The sequence below is a fragment of the Anthonomus grandis genome, chromosome 22, assembly GCF_022605725.1.
Source record: "Anthonomus grandis grandis chromosome 22, icAntGran1.3, whole genome shotgun sequence".
In the NCBI taxonomy this organism is placed as follows: Eukaryota; Metazoa; Arthropoda; class Insecta; order Coleoptera; family Curculionidae; genus Anthonomus; species Anthonomus grandis.
In genome coordinates, this window is record NC_065567.1 from 28,732,761 (window position 1) to 28,747,907 (window position 15,147).

Consider the following 15,147-nt stretch of genomic DNA (forward strand, 5'->3'; position numbering starts at 1 on the left):
CTCGGTCTCAAAATATATATATTTTTTTATGTCTTGAAGGTACTATTAGTATTAAGCAGGTCATCTCGTGAGAGTTATTACTAGTTTATAAGGCCTGATGATTTGCAAAAAAAGTATGAGACCGAGACTTACGGTTTTTATTTTTTCTCTATCTATAAGAAAGACAGATAGAATCGTGTTAACGGAACACATATGTCTTCACTGGTGAATTATGTAGACGTAAACTCTACAATATTGATCAAATAAATTAAAGCTGCAAATCATCTGCATAAGGTTTATCGTAACATCAAGATCCATCGCCCTAGCGCCCACTATAATACCCGGCTACCTTCAACCAAATAAAGCAGATTTAAGGTAGAAATGTAAATGTGTTGACCTCGTCTGCGACCTACCGGTTCATTCAAAGCTGCGTGGGTACTCGCTGTTCTCGCTTTAAACCAAACTTGGCCACTCGTGCGTGATCTTATTTTTGTTTTGTGACATTAATGTAAGTCGGTACCATGGAAATCTTTGTTTAAGTAACAATTTGCTAAAAATACGACAATAGAAACCAAAGCCATATGCGGTGGCTATAGTGGAAACTAGGCCGTTTGGACCAACAAACCATTTGTTAAACGCCACAAACTACAATGTGTCTACAGTAATAAAAATTTCACTTTTTATGCATGTAACATTACCACCTCGTGGTCATGTTAACAGTATAATTTGAAACTGTAAAGTGAAGTCGGGAGTACCACTTTCTATAAAACCATAGCGCCTGATAATATGTTTCTTTTTTTTAAATTAAATTGAAATCTTCTTAGCACCTCTCCAACTATTATTATTTATATGAAACACATCAGCCACTAGCTATCACACGTCACAAGGACAATTTTTTCGGTGTGAACGGTAGCGCACTAAAATTTAAAACGCGAATTTGATGGTTCCTAAACAGGGTAAATTAAATTTAGTTTTTTTCGGTATACACCTAGGACCTATTTTGAAGTACCAAAATGACAAGTTTGACAAGTTTTAGGAGGTTTTTATTTTTGTACACAAAAATAAAGAAGAAAATACAGAGGACAAGCTTAAGCCTTAAAAAAGAAATTATTAGTTTATTTTTATTATCTTTAAACAATAACACTCTTAAAGATTTAGAGGTTATGTCCTATAATTCTTCGTCTAAACTTACTTCAACTGACATCTTGATCCTAGAGATGATCCTGGATTAATTTAACCCTCAAAATCCATGCTTGCAAACAGGGCTGTACTAAATAAAAATAGTCTATCATTTGATCCATGGACCTAATAGATCCGCGCGTTTTAAACGTAGCTACTGACACCGGGACTCCAAACTTCTAATGTAGAGTTGGGAAATTTGAATCTTTATTTACATTCGAGTCATACGTATAATACTTAACTTATTGATTCGTAATTTATAGATAACGACGGAACGTTGTCCCTATGGTCAATATTATAAAAATACAGATATCGAAATTAATCAAAAATCAACTTATTAAGAAAAGATGGGACTTGAAAATGCATAAAAAAGAACCATTATTCGGTTGTGAATTTTTTCCACAGAGTGCTTAAAAGTTTAGACTAAAATGTAATTTTTTATTAACCCCTGTATGTCAACAGATCAGGCGGACATTTTTATAGCTTCAATATCAACAAAATACGACGATGAAATGGCCTTTGGTTTGGCAAAAAATAATAAAAATCGATGCAACACCGAGAAAGTTATTAAGTGTTAAATTTGAACCAAAATTTTCTTTGTTCAGTTAATTTTGCGGGCCAGTGTATTTGCAGCATTTACTATAAACCTTTCCCCCTTCAATTAGTGTAAATATAAAAGGAGGGTTTTTTAAAATTTCCACATTCAAATCTGAAAACCCTGTTGAACTGTTTTCGATAATAGACCACCACTATATAGACAGACACAGAAATAAAAATGTTGATTTGAACAACAGTGTATTCAAAGCAAAATTAAATATACCGCTCTGGTCAACTGAGTGCAGTACAGGCCCGAGCAAGGATCTCTTTGATATTCAGTTGTGGTAGGCCAAGAATGTTGGTTAATTCTTTGTTAACTATAAGTTATATGTACTATGGCCCACAAATGGAAGATGGAGTAAATTTGCCCCTCAGGAAAGAAAGTATACAGGGCCAAGGGTTTTTTTTATTTTCACATTCTAGAAAGTAAACCTTAACTAAACAGTATTCCATAGGACATCCTGTATAGATAAAAAATGTGGATTTTAATTCCAAGCAAAGTTTAAGGATTCATATACCGGTCTGATCAAGTCCTGACTCTAGTCCTCACTGATAATCGGTTTTTATAGTGCGTAGTTGCTGCTAATAGGTATTCCCAGATATTTGTCTAGAAGAGATCACACTCAAAGAATATCCTGAGAGGAGTACGAGGAATATTAATCATGGCAAGTTATTACATAAGCAGTTTTCGTTACGTCACTCTGTATAGATCAAAAACCGTTGAATTGATTCAAAATTCATTCTAAGAAAAATTTCAAAAGAGTCATATACGGGTGGGGTCAACTCTGATATTTAAATAGTACAAGGTGTGAACTTTTCCAGAGTACCTTTTTCTATAAGGCAATCAAGGAAAATTAATAATAATAATATATCTCTATAATACGCTCAGATATCGTACTGACGTTCACAATATAAATATTCGCAGACATGACCTTTTGTCTATACCTTTACATAAGAAAGAAATTTAAAAAAAGTCATTTTCTTACAATATTGTGTCCAAAATTAATAAATACAAAATTTGGGATTTTTCTAAATCTACATCGGCTAAATAAAAATGTCCTAAAGTATTTGTAACGAAAACAGTAATAAAGTAATAAATGTCTAGTAAGTGCGTCATATTCAATGAAAAGAAAATTATCTTTGATTCATAATAATATATTCAATCAGAAACTCTTTTAAATTGAGTAGTGATAATTGGCGAATATTTGCCATAATTAGGTTATGGCAAAATAGTAGTTTATCTCTAAGAATTCTTGTGTGATAAGTTAAATTAATCAAGATCAAAAACAAAAAAATATACTCATAGGTTTATAAAGGTTGTCAAAATTTTAATATAGGTTATTTATTGGAACCAAGAACTGCAGTAACAAGAGCAATGAAGGAGCAGAACAATAGGATTAAATACTACGGACAAGAGTAAAATATGCATGCAAGCATGTGAAGAGCATTATTAAAATATTATTAATATGGGCTATAAATGACAGGGAACTGTCAACACCTTTAGATTTCTAATTTCAGTAACCCTTGCAAAATTGTTTGCATTAATGTCATAGTTAAATTCAGCATTTTTATATTTGGAGAATGATATGACAAAACACTTATCTCAATTTAAATGTAGGCCATTGAAAATAGACCAATAATTAGAAAGTGAGCTTAAATCTTTAAACAGTCAGATAAATTTGAAATATAATTTAAGATCATCAGCAAATAATAATTTCATGAATAAATTCCCAATGTCACTAAAATTGGAATTGATAGTGATATAAACAAACTGAACCCTTTGACTAAGTAACTACTTAGCCATGAAAGAAAGCAGTCAGGAAAACCGTAACACTTTACCTTATAAATAAGTTATTCATGAACAACAGTGTCAAAGGCTTTCGAGAAATCGGTATATATTAACCGACCATTCTACCTGGCAATATAGTTATGATATAAAACAAAATTTGTAAGGATTCATTTCATATTAGCTCAAAAAGTTTAGGTATAGCAGACAACATAACCACTAGTTTAGTTATAATTTTTTATATTCCTGTCAGCACTTGTATATACAGGACTTCTGTAGCTGCCCCTCAATGGGGTTTGTATTAGATAAACTGTATTAACATCTTTTTAGGAAATATGTATAATATATGCAAACAAGTTGATACCCCATGATTTCTGTTCAAAGAGTTCACATGGTCCCAAAACTGTCTAGTATCAGTTTTAATCGCTTTACCTATGGAAGAAATGTGAGATCGAAAATATTGATCGATTAATAACTTGCATTTTATTTGAAAATTAGAGAGCAAACCATAATCAGCAACGAACGAAGTTTCTTTAATTCTGCGGTGTTTTTTTAGGTACAAAAGTGACCCTCTCTTATATTTCTGTATATTAATATTTCTTCAAAAAGAAATAATGCATATTTTTCCATTAAATGAGCTGCAAAGGGAGGTCGCTTGAATTCGATAACTAATTAACAATTAGCTTAAATCGATTAAAACAAGGTTAAAAAAATCATTAGAACACATAATTTCTTTGAATATGTTTGCAACTGCCTAAAAAATCATGATTTGGTCTATTCCAGGCAGTTGAGGACCAAACAAGCTCAATTGCCTGAAGGAAAACACAATTTTTTTTTGGTTTTTTCTTCAACTGCCTGGAAGAGAAAATTTATTGATCTATTCCAGGCAGTTGTAAAGAAAAAACATAATTTATTTGAATATTTCGACAACTGCTTGGAAAAATCATTGTTTTATCTATTTCAGGCAGTTGAGGACCAAACAAGCTCAATTACCTGAAGAAAAACATAATTTTTTTGGATATTTCTTCGACTGCCTGAAAGACAAAATTTATTGATCTATTCCAGGCAGTTGTAGAGAAAAAGCATAATTTCTTTGAATATTTCGACAACTGCTTGGAAAAATCATTGTTTTGTCTATTCCAGGCAGTTGAGGACCAAACAAGCTCAATTACCTGAGGGAAAACATAATTTTTTTGGTTTATTCTTCAACTGCCTGGAAGAGAAAATTTATTGATCTATTCCAGGCAGATGTAAAGAAAAAACATAATTTATTTGAATATTTCGACAACTGATTGGAAAAATCATTGTTTTGTCTATTCCAGGCAGTTGATGACCAAACAAGCTCAATTACCTGAAGAAAAACATAATTTTTTTGGTTTTTTCTTCAACTGCCTGGAAGAGAAAATTTATTGATATATTCCAGGCAGTTGTAGAGAAAAAACATCATTTCTTTGAATATTTCGACAACTGCTTGGAAAAAATCATGACTTTGCTGAGGTTTAAATAAACTGTCTACACATATTTTTAGGAAATATGTAGGCGCATTATCAGATCCATAACTCAACGTATCTTTTAGATTATTTATTGAATCAAAGACTTCAGAAAGTTGAAATTGAATAAATGGGTGTTTTTTACAGGAAAGTTGAGATTATTGCAGCAAATTTTACTAGCACGAAGAAGTAGCTCGCAAACAAATTGATACCCCGTGATTTCTGTTTAAAGAGTTCCCAAAACTGTTTAGAATCAGTTTTAATCGCTTCACCTATGAAAGAAATATGAGATCTATAACATTGATCGATTAATAACTTGCATTAGAGATCAAAGCATAATCAGCAACGAACGAAGTTTCTAATTCTGCGCTGTTTTTTAGGTACAAAAGTGACCCTCTCTTATATTTCTGTAATACTAATATTGCTTAAAAAAAAATAATGCATACTTTTCCTTAAGTAGGTCGCTTGAATTCGATTCCTACTAACTATTTAACAATTAGTTTAAATCGATTAAAACAAGGTAAAAAAAATCATTAGAACACATAATTTCTTTGAATATGTTTGCAACTGCCTAAAAAAAGTCATGATTTCGTCTATTCCAGGCAGTTGATGACCAAACAAGCTCAATTGCCTGAGGGAAAACATAATTTTTTTGGTTTTTTCTTCAACTGCCTGGAAGACAAAATGTATTGATCTATTCCAGGCAGTTGTAGAGAAAAAGCATAATTTCTTTGAATATTTCGACAACTGCTTGGAAAAAATCATGACTTTGCTGAGGTTTAAATAAACTGTCTACACATATTTTTAGGAAATATGTAGGCGCATTATCAGATCCATAACTCAACGTATCTTTTAGATTATTTATTGAATCAAAGACTTCAGAAAGTTGAAATTGAATAAATGGGTGTTTTTTACAGGAAAGTTGAGGTTATTGCAGCAAATTTTACTAGCACGTAGAAGTAGCTCGCAAACAAGTTGATACCCCATGATTTTTGTATAAAAAGTTGACATAGTTGTAGAGACCACAGCATAATCAGCAACGAACGAAACTTCTTTAATTCTGCGGTGTTTTTTTAGGTACAAAAGTGACTCTCTCTTATAAACTCCTGGACAAAATTATCGCACCACTTGATTTTTAGAGATTTTTTTTTTTAATAAAGATAAAAAAATAAGCAAACTTATAAGCATTGTTAAATATGCATTATTAATTAACAAAAACAATTATATTCTATTTAACAAAACGAGATTTAAGTAACTAAATTCAATACAAGGAAAAGCATCGATTTTCACTAACTTCAATTTTGATACAAAAATAAAACAATAGACCCATAATGAATTCTTAATAATGTGTATTGCCACCTCTAGCTGCAATGACCGCTTGAAGTCTTCGCAGCATTCCTCGTATCAAATTATGAAAACTTTCCTGCGGATGTATTCTCACTCCTCACGAGCAGCATGTTCCATGATAAAGCATAAACATAGTTTTTGTCCAGTTCTGCTTTTTATACGAGAAAAGATATTATAACTGTTTTAACTGATATTTATTTTTATTTAAATTTTCTTGACAAAATAATTAGTGGTGCGATAATTTTGTCCAGGAGTTTATTTCTGTAATACTAATATTGCTTCAAATGCATATTTTTCCCTTAAATGAGCTGCAAAGGAAGGTCGCTCGAATTCGATTCCTACTAACTAATTAACAATTAGCTTCAATCGATTAAAACAAGGTTAAAATCATTAGAAATCCCTTGTAACACGTGAATATCGGTGTGCAACATCAGCATCGCATGCCGACAAATCGCAATATGTATTACTTAAACCGTCTGCCTATATAGTGGTTTCGACACACATTTTTATCCTTTTAAATACCTATATAACAAATAATACGAAATTATGGTTAAAAACACTACCTTTGTCGATGTTTACCAGACCTTGGTTATTTTTTTTCGCCAACTAGGCCACGGTTAGAGACTATGAAATCGCACTGTATTTTTGATTAACTCATTAGCGGCAACAATAAAATGAAAATTTTGAATCGGTTGATATTCGCATTGCGTGCAAGAAGAGCTCCGGAACAGTACCGTACTGCCACAATTATCCTTTACCGTTACATAACGTCGTGGATATTTTAAGATTGTTTATATTGCTTGTAATGTGTTATATTACCGCACATTTCTGGGACATTCAATCAGCTTTAAGCCCCACCGCAGTTCAGATGACGCTCTGCACTTTCCAGATGATGATGCCTATAAATAACTCTTTCAAGCGTTTTCTGCATATTTAACGAACGAACGAAAAGAAAATAAACAATGATTCGATGATTGTTTTGCAAATTCACGTACCCTGGGTCATGGTCAGCACACATCTCTACTACCATTATACGGAGTGAGTGGGTACATTACGTATTTTCTCGCCTAAAAATAAACCTTATTTAGCATAATTTATTGATTTTTCATTAAGGCGGATGCAACAAATCGACGTTTTAATCAGGAAAGGTCTGATTTGACAGACATTGACAATTCAAATATGGTCTTTAGATGATACTCTACAGCCTCGCCCTGAGAAATAAAGACCCTGAGGGTTTCTGTTACACCTTAATCGATTCTAAATTTATCGAGGAGAAAACCAGACCACAAATTGTGCGTCTATTTTTAGACAATGGGCGCGGATATAAAGCCGAAGATACAGTGCGTGAATTCCGGAAATGCGTGTCAACGGTTTTGAAATAGAGGGGTGAAACTGTTACCGTGTCAGTATCAGTATGTTGGAAATTTAAAATAAAATTTATTATACAATTATAAGGAGAGTCAGCCCATCTTGACTTCATGCATCGATTGCCGCGCATCTGTCCAATATTTCGGCAAATTTGCACAATTATTCGGGTCAAACATAACCTCACTGCATGATAGATAGTGTTTTTTTTGAGTTTTAAAGCCCTTGGTTCTACGGTTTTTAATCTTTTTAAATATCAAAGGGTAACTAAAATAGTTTCGGTCATTCTCCACTAAATTTATTAGAAAAACCATCTATCCTACATGTTTCGGACATATAAGATGTCCATCATCAGGGATCTATAAAGAACCGAGGAAACTTATAAGCTAAAGATTAAAAGTGTTGAAATAAATCTTTAGCTTATAAGTTTTTTCGGTTCTTTATAGACCCCTGATGATGGACATCTTATATGTCCGAAACATGTAGGATAGATGGTTTTTCTAATAAACTTAGTGGAGGATGACCGAAACTATTTTAGTTACCCTTTGACATATTAACGTCACTGCAAGTATGGACTACTTCTTCAACTTTTTAAATAAGAAATAGTACGCTAACCTTTTTTGGGTTAATTTGAGCAAAAACAGTTGGAGGATGGATCATTTTTCCTTTAAGAAAATAATAAAAATAGGAGGTTATGTGTTCCAGGCAGTTTCTGAAAGAAAATGTTTTATTTTTTATTATTTTTCTGCAACTGCTGGGAAAAAATCATGATTTTGTCAATTCCAGGCAGTTGAGGACTAAACTAGATCAACTGCCTGAAAGACAACATTTATTGATATATTCAAGGCAGTTGTAGAGAAAAAAACATAATTTCTTTGAATATTTCGGTAACTGCCTGGAAAAAAATTATGATTTTGTCTATTCCAGGCAGTTATAGAGAAAAACACATAATTTCTTTGAATATTTTGGCAACTGCCTGGAAACAATCATTGTTTTGTCTATTCCAGGCAGTTGAGGACTAGAACCAGATCAACTGTCTGAAAGACAACATATTGTTTTTTTGGTTATTTTTTCAACTGCCTGGAAAAGAAAATTGATTGATCTATTCCAGGCTGTTATCGATAAAAACATAATTTCATTAAACATTTAAGCAACTACCTGGAAAAAATTATGATTTTGTCTATTCCAGGCAGTTGAGGACTAGAACCAGTTCAACTGACTGAAAGGCAACATAATTTTTTTGGTTTTTTCTTCAACTGCCTGGAAGGCAAAATTGATTGATCTATTCCAGGCAGTTGTGAAGAAAAACATAATTTCTTTGAATATTTCGGCAACTGCCTGGAAAAAATTATGATTTTGTCTATTCAAGGCAGTTGAGGACCAAACAAGCTCAACTGCCCGAGAGAAAACATAATTTTTTTGGATGTTTCTTCAACTGCCTGGACGATAAAATTGATTTATCTATCCCAGGCAGTTGCTATGAAAAAACGGAATTTGAATCTTTCTACAACTGCCTGGAAAAATCATGAATTTGTCTATTCCAGGCAAACAAGCTCAACTGCATGACAGACAAAATAATTAATTTTTTGACATTTCTTCAACTGCCTGGAATAAACAAATGTTTGATCTATTCCAGGCAGTTAATTTTATTCCCAGTTTTTAGGGAATTTAAATAATTTTTGTATTTCTTTCAGAAATTTTTCTAGATACTTGAAGTAATTTTCCCTACAATTTCTTCTATATAAATAAACGATGCAACAGCTGTAATGTTTGGTTCCTTTCCTGCAGTGAACACTTCAAACAAACATAATAATAATTAAAGAAACTCATTTACGTTACATATTTACACGTTCACCAGATGCACCTGAAGCTCTTGTTTGAGTAAGTTAAAACTGTTGATAATTTTATGAGGAGTGGTAAGTTTATTAAACATTTTTAACCTAAATGGTGCGGAGAATCTTTACCAATGCCAAATCTACATTACGCTAAATGAAAATTATTTTTTTACCGTGTTAAGAGCTCGTAAACATCTGCTACGACATGACTTGTTGTTTTATATCGAGAATCGATCTTATTACTCTCGAGTCAACATGGGTATTGTAAACACAGATCAACTGGTTCGAATCCAAACTAGTGTTAGATTTCTGAACATATAATAGAAACTACGTTTTTTTTTAATTCAAAATATCACACTGTGCCTTTCAGTTTACGTTCTTATCAAGTTAAACCTAAAATTTGGATGTGGTAGATCCAGATATTTCCTCAGATATAACTTTAAGAATTTTGGGTAAAATAAGCGGTTTCCCTGTTATTCAGATACAAAGAATTATCACTGAACCAACTGAAAACTTAATTGTACTGTTTTATGAGAACCATAAAGAAGTAATACAAATAGGAAGTGCGGTCTGGTACTCACCATGAACGTTAAATCTGATCATTTGCGTTTTTAATGGTAATAAAAGGTATTTACCAAAAATTCTATGCCATTAATTATTTATTAATTAAACGAGTTTTTTTAACTTTAATCATTTATTATTTATCAGTGGTATTTTATGATATGTTGTTATTGATAAGCGAACTCTGAGACATATGTACAATATAAATTGCTTAAGCACTTACAAATGCTTACGATAAATGTTATCAGTTATCAGCAACATGTCAATAAATGGCGATATAAATATAATAACTGTTTTATTATTGGTGTTTATTTAACAGATAATGATGCAGACCATGGAGGTGTGATCTCCAAGATTTGCTATCCTAAGAAACACTTTACAGCAAACCAAGGAAGGACTATTATGATAATAAATAAGAGTCGGAGGAAGGGCAATGCAAATATGTAATTATGAAAGCGTACCGTGGTGCCGACTCACTCAACAAATTAATTATGATATTCTATTGTTCAAATGTGAAAAATCAGGGTATTATGCTCGTGGGTTCAATTAGGGTTTCACGCACTCATAAGTCCATGAGATTTTATGGGGCTTATATCATTAGTGTAATTTTTGTTAGTTGTATGTATTTATATATTAGTTATTGAAAAAAAAACACGAACTAAATCTGACCGTTTGTCTGTGATCAAAACAAGATAACGAAAAGAAGAGAAACTTGCATCAGGGGAGCGGCCACCGCGACTCGCTCGAGGTAATGGGCGACCTCAACAATTAAAATGAATGGGAAAATAAAAACTCGTCTCTTAAAAAGTCTACTAACCTCATTCCACATTCACGCCGAGTCCGTATATGTAATCCTACAAAAAACACTTTCCATCACCATTTATGTTTGTCCCTCTCGTCCGGCACTGCAGAAATAAAATTAGTGTCACTTGCACAACTCACTTAGTAAGTCGGTTGACGTACTTAATTTACACGTACGGGGAAATTTCCGCTGTAAATAAAGAAGCTAGTATACATGAACGGGAACTGTTGGATTTTTTTAAATTTTTTTTGTTACACCCTGTAGAAGTACGTGCCAAGCCACATTGCGCAAGCGTCAACGTTTGTGACTCCTCCCATAATGCGCGAGAACCAATATTGGTCCAGTTTATATGGAAATCGTTCAGAAAATCTCAAGTAATGTTAAAAATTTATTAAAAATAAAAATCAGGTCTAATTTATCTGGAAATTAAATTATATAGAGAAGTATACTTCATATAAAAAATCTTAATGGGAGATTACCATTACATGGCATCATTGCTTGATATTGATAAGCAAGTAAATGTCACTAAATCAGGTACTTTAGACTTGTGTAGTCAATAATTGATATTAATGTTCCTAAAATAGGTCATGAGGCTCTAATCTTTGATAAGAGACAATCTGAGCTTGAAGTACACCATATAAATTACAAATTTATTTTGCAAAGTGACAGTTTTTAGTAATACTCTTAATGAAATCTTCAATAAATAATCTCCCCTAAAATATTCATTAATTAAGAAAAAATACAAGGCTTATATTGCGAAATACCTATTCAACTGAAAGATGCCAATAGAATAAGTGACACTTTTGCAAGGGTGTTTAGGTTATTAACCTTTAAGTTAGGGCCATTTTTTCTCGCATCCGCAAACGCTGAAATAGGTGTCTAATGAATTTAATTGAAGAAAATGCGTGCAAATTTTCAAGTCTATAGATGACCTGGTTTTTAAGTTATGGCCATTTTCTCAATTTTCTATGGAAAAAAAAAATACATTTTTAAAAAAAATTTTTTTTTCGCATCCTATATACTTTTTTGAAAAACGCTGAATTAAGTGTCTAATAAATTTAATTGAAGAAAATGCGTGCAAATTTTCAGGTCTGTAGATGACCTGGTTTTTGAGTTATGACCATTTTCTCAATTTTCTATGGAAAAAAAAATACATTTTTCAAAAAATATTTTTTTTTTGCATCCTATATATTTTTTTGAAAAACGCTGAAATAGGTGTCTAATTAATTTAATTGAAGAATCTACACACAAATTTTCAAGTCTGTAGATGACCTGGTTTTTGAGTTATGACCATTTTCTCAATTTTCTATGGAAAACAAATACATTTTTCAAAAAATATTTTTTTTTGCATCCTATATATTTTTTCGAAAAACGCTGATATAGGTGTCTAATGAATTTAATTGAAGAATCTACACACAAATTTTCAAGTCTGTAGATGACCTGGTTTTTGAGTTATGACCATTTTCTCAATTTTCTATGAAAAAAAAATTAATTTTTCAAAAAATATTTTTTTTTTGCATCCTATATATTTTTTCGAAAAACGCTGATATAGGTGTCTAATGAATTTAATTGAAGAATCTACACACAAATTTTCAAGTCTGTAAATGACCTGGTTTTTGAGTTATGACCATTTTCTCAATTTTCTATGGAAAAAAAAATACATTTTTCAAAAATTTTTTTTTTCGCATCCTATATACTTTTTCGAAAAACGCTGAAATAGGTGTCTAATGAATTTAATTGAAGAAAATGCGTGCAAATTTTCAGGCCTGTAGATGACCTGGTTTTTGAGTTATGGCCATTTTCTCAATTTTCTATGAAAAAAAAAATACATTTTTTTTAAAAAAAATTTTTTCGCATCCTATGTACTTTTTTGAAAAACGCTGAAATAGGTGTCTAATGAATTTAATTGAAGAAACTACACACAGATTTTCAAGTCTGTAGATGACCTGGTTTTTGAGTTATGACCATTTTCTCAATTTTCTATGGAAAAAAAAATACATTTTTCAAAAAATATTTTTTTTTCGCATCCTATATACTTTTTCGAAAAACGCTGAAATAAGTGTCTAATGAATTTAATTGAAGAATCTACACACAAATTTTCAAGTCTGTAGATGACCTGGTTTTTGAGTTATGACCATTTTCTCAATTTTCTATGGAAAAAAAAATAAATTTTTCAAAAAATATTTGTTTTTCGCATCCTATATAGTTTTTCGAAAAACGCTGAAATAGGTGTCTAATGAATTTAATTGAAGAATCTACACATAAATTTTCAAGTCTGTAGATGACCTGGTTTTTAAGTTATGACCATTTTCTCAATTTTCTATGGAAAACAAATACATTTTTCAAAAAATATTTTTTTTTTGCATCCTATATATTTTTTCGAAAAACGCTGATATAGGTGTCTAATGAATTTAATTGAAGAACCTATATAAATATTTTCAGGTCTGTATATGACCTGGTTTTTGAGTTATGGCCATTCTATCAATTTTTTTCAAAAAATTAATTTTCACCCTGTAAATTTTTTTGAAAAACGCCGCCTATAATTGTACCTAGTTTTATTATATTTAAACATATTATAATCAATTTTATACATTCATATAAGTCTGTTATCAACATGAAACCTTTTAAATGTAGGTACCTTTTTTAAATGTCTTGATTGCATTATTTCTCCCTATTTATTTTTTTTTTATATTTTGTATTTTTTAGATTAGGTTAAATCTTCCACCAAGTTTATTCATTGCCTTCATATTTTATGTAATTTTTGTTTTTGTGTTTAAATAAACTTATTACTATTATTATGCTTCACTTAAAAGTTGAATGAATTTAAATATAATTTGTTCAATATTTCTAGATTATTTCAACATATAATTACCCTATATGTGTTTAAAATACTAAAATATGAACCCTAAATATATTTCAAATTATTTCACAATAAGACAAGATTTACACAGTCAGCCTAAGAAACATCAAAAAATTTCAAATACCATTACATACAACATTTTGTTGTGGCATAATAAACGTTTACTTATTATTTTTTATTTAAGTTAATTGGACAAAATCAAGTCAACTTTATATTGTAGATGGGCCCCTTAGGTCCTATACCTTGGTCATTAAATCAAGTCAAATTATTTGCGAATAATCGACTTAAAAACATTTTCATTTAAACAGTAGCCAATGCGGTGTCCCTATGTTTAACAGATGGTGAATCAGAACAAACACAGTTGTTTTGGATCTAAGAAAGGCGTTTGATATTGTTTAAGTAATGACTTGACACTCGGTACTTCTTGGCATAACAATAGCTAAGTTTAAATAAAATTTACCAACCAACAGTTCCCGTACTCCAAAGTACATCATAACATAACGAGTAAGTGGTTAATAAAGGAAAAAAAAAACTGAAACTGCGATGAGTATGCATGCGGAAGTATAAGAGGAGTTACGCGAAGTCAATCAACACCAACAAGTTTCAAAAATAAAATGCACAATGAACAAACAACACACTTTGAAGAAGCAACGAAGAGGAGGTTGTTGCTCTTTTAGACGAACGAGCGAGACCGCGAGGAGGATGATGATGCTGATGATTAGACCGCGTGTGCGAGAACGTTCCACGTACGCCGTCGGAACGCGACGAACTGAACGTAAATCGACGTCGATCGCGCGGACTCCTGGAGTCGGCACAGCCGGCGAAGAGTAAACGCGAGCGCCGGGGTTTTGTCGATTATTATATACAAGGCGTCTCATAAGTAACGAGTCTTAGAAAAAATCCTCACTAAGTGTCATCTGACGGATTACTTTTACCTCCTTCCTCTCAGATCAGTAGCTTGCTTGCAAAACTTAAGAAATCTATATTTTCTTAAATTGAGTTAGGACTGGAATCCATTAACATAATATAATTATTTCAGCAAAAGTTAACGCTTTTATTATTCTGTTTCAAAATTAAATAGGAACTAACGTTATACTTATATACTTTATTCATTTATAAGAATAATACATCTCAAACTAAATATATGTATATTATATACAATGGAGCATAGCTCTGTGTGTGTATAAGGGTATCTAATTACTTTAATATAGATACCTATTTTTTACAATATAACAAATTTTAATAATCTTTATAATTTTTTCACAAAATGTATCACTTTGATAATAATTATAATACAATAGAACTATCAATAAATATGTTTATAAATTAAAAATAAAATTATTAAC

At 31.4% G+C, this 15,147-nt stretch overlaps 1 protein-coding gene across 5 annotated transcripts in view; it reads right to left on the minus strand.

Moving 5' to 3' along the window:
* LOC126748503 (uncharacterized) overlaps nucleotides 1–15,147 on the minus strand; it is a 53,550-nt gene that overhangs the window by 20,363 nt on the left and 18,040 nt on the right. Inside the window, exons 1-2 of one of the 5 annotated variants that reach the window (XM_050457773.1) lie at nucleotides 14,266–14,584; nucleotides 10,957–11,130 (exon numbers count right to left, since the gene is read on the minus strand). The exons of 2 other annotated variants lie outside the window; for them this stretch is intronic. In XM_050457773.1, the coding sequence (XP_050313730.1) occupies nucleotides 10,957–10,968 (12 nt within the window). In that variant the 5' untranslated portion in view covers nucleotides 10,969–11,130; nucleotides 14,266–14,584. Of the gene's footprint in view, nucleotides 1–10,956; nucleotides 11,146–14,261; nucleotides 14,585–15,147 lie in introns of those variants that run through there. 2 more of the 5 variants (XM_050457776.1, XM_050457774.1) reach the window with 2 other exon arrangements.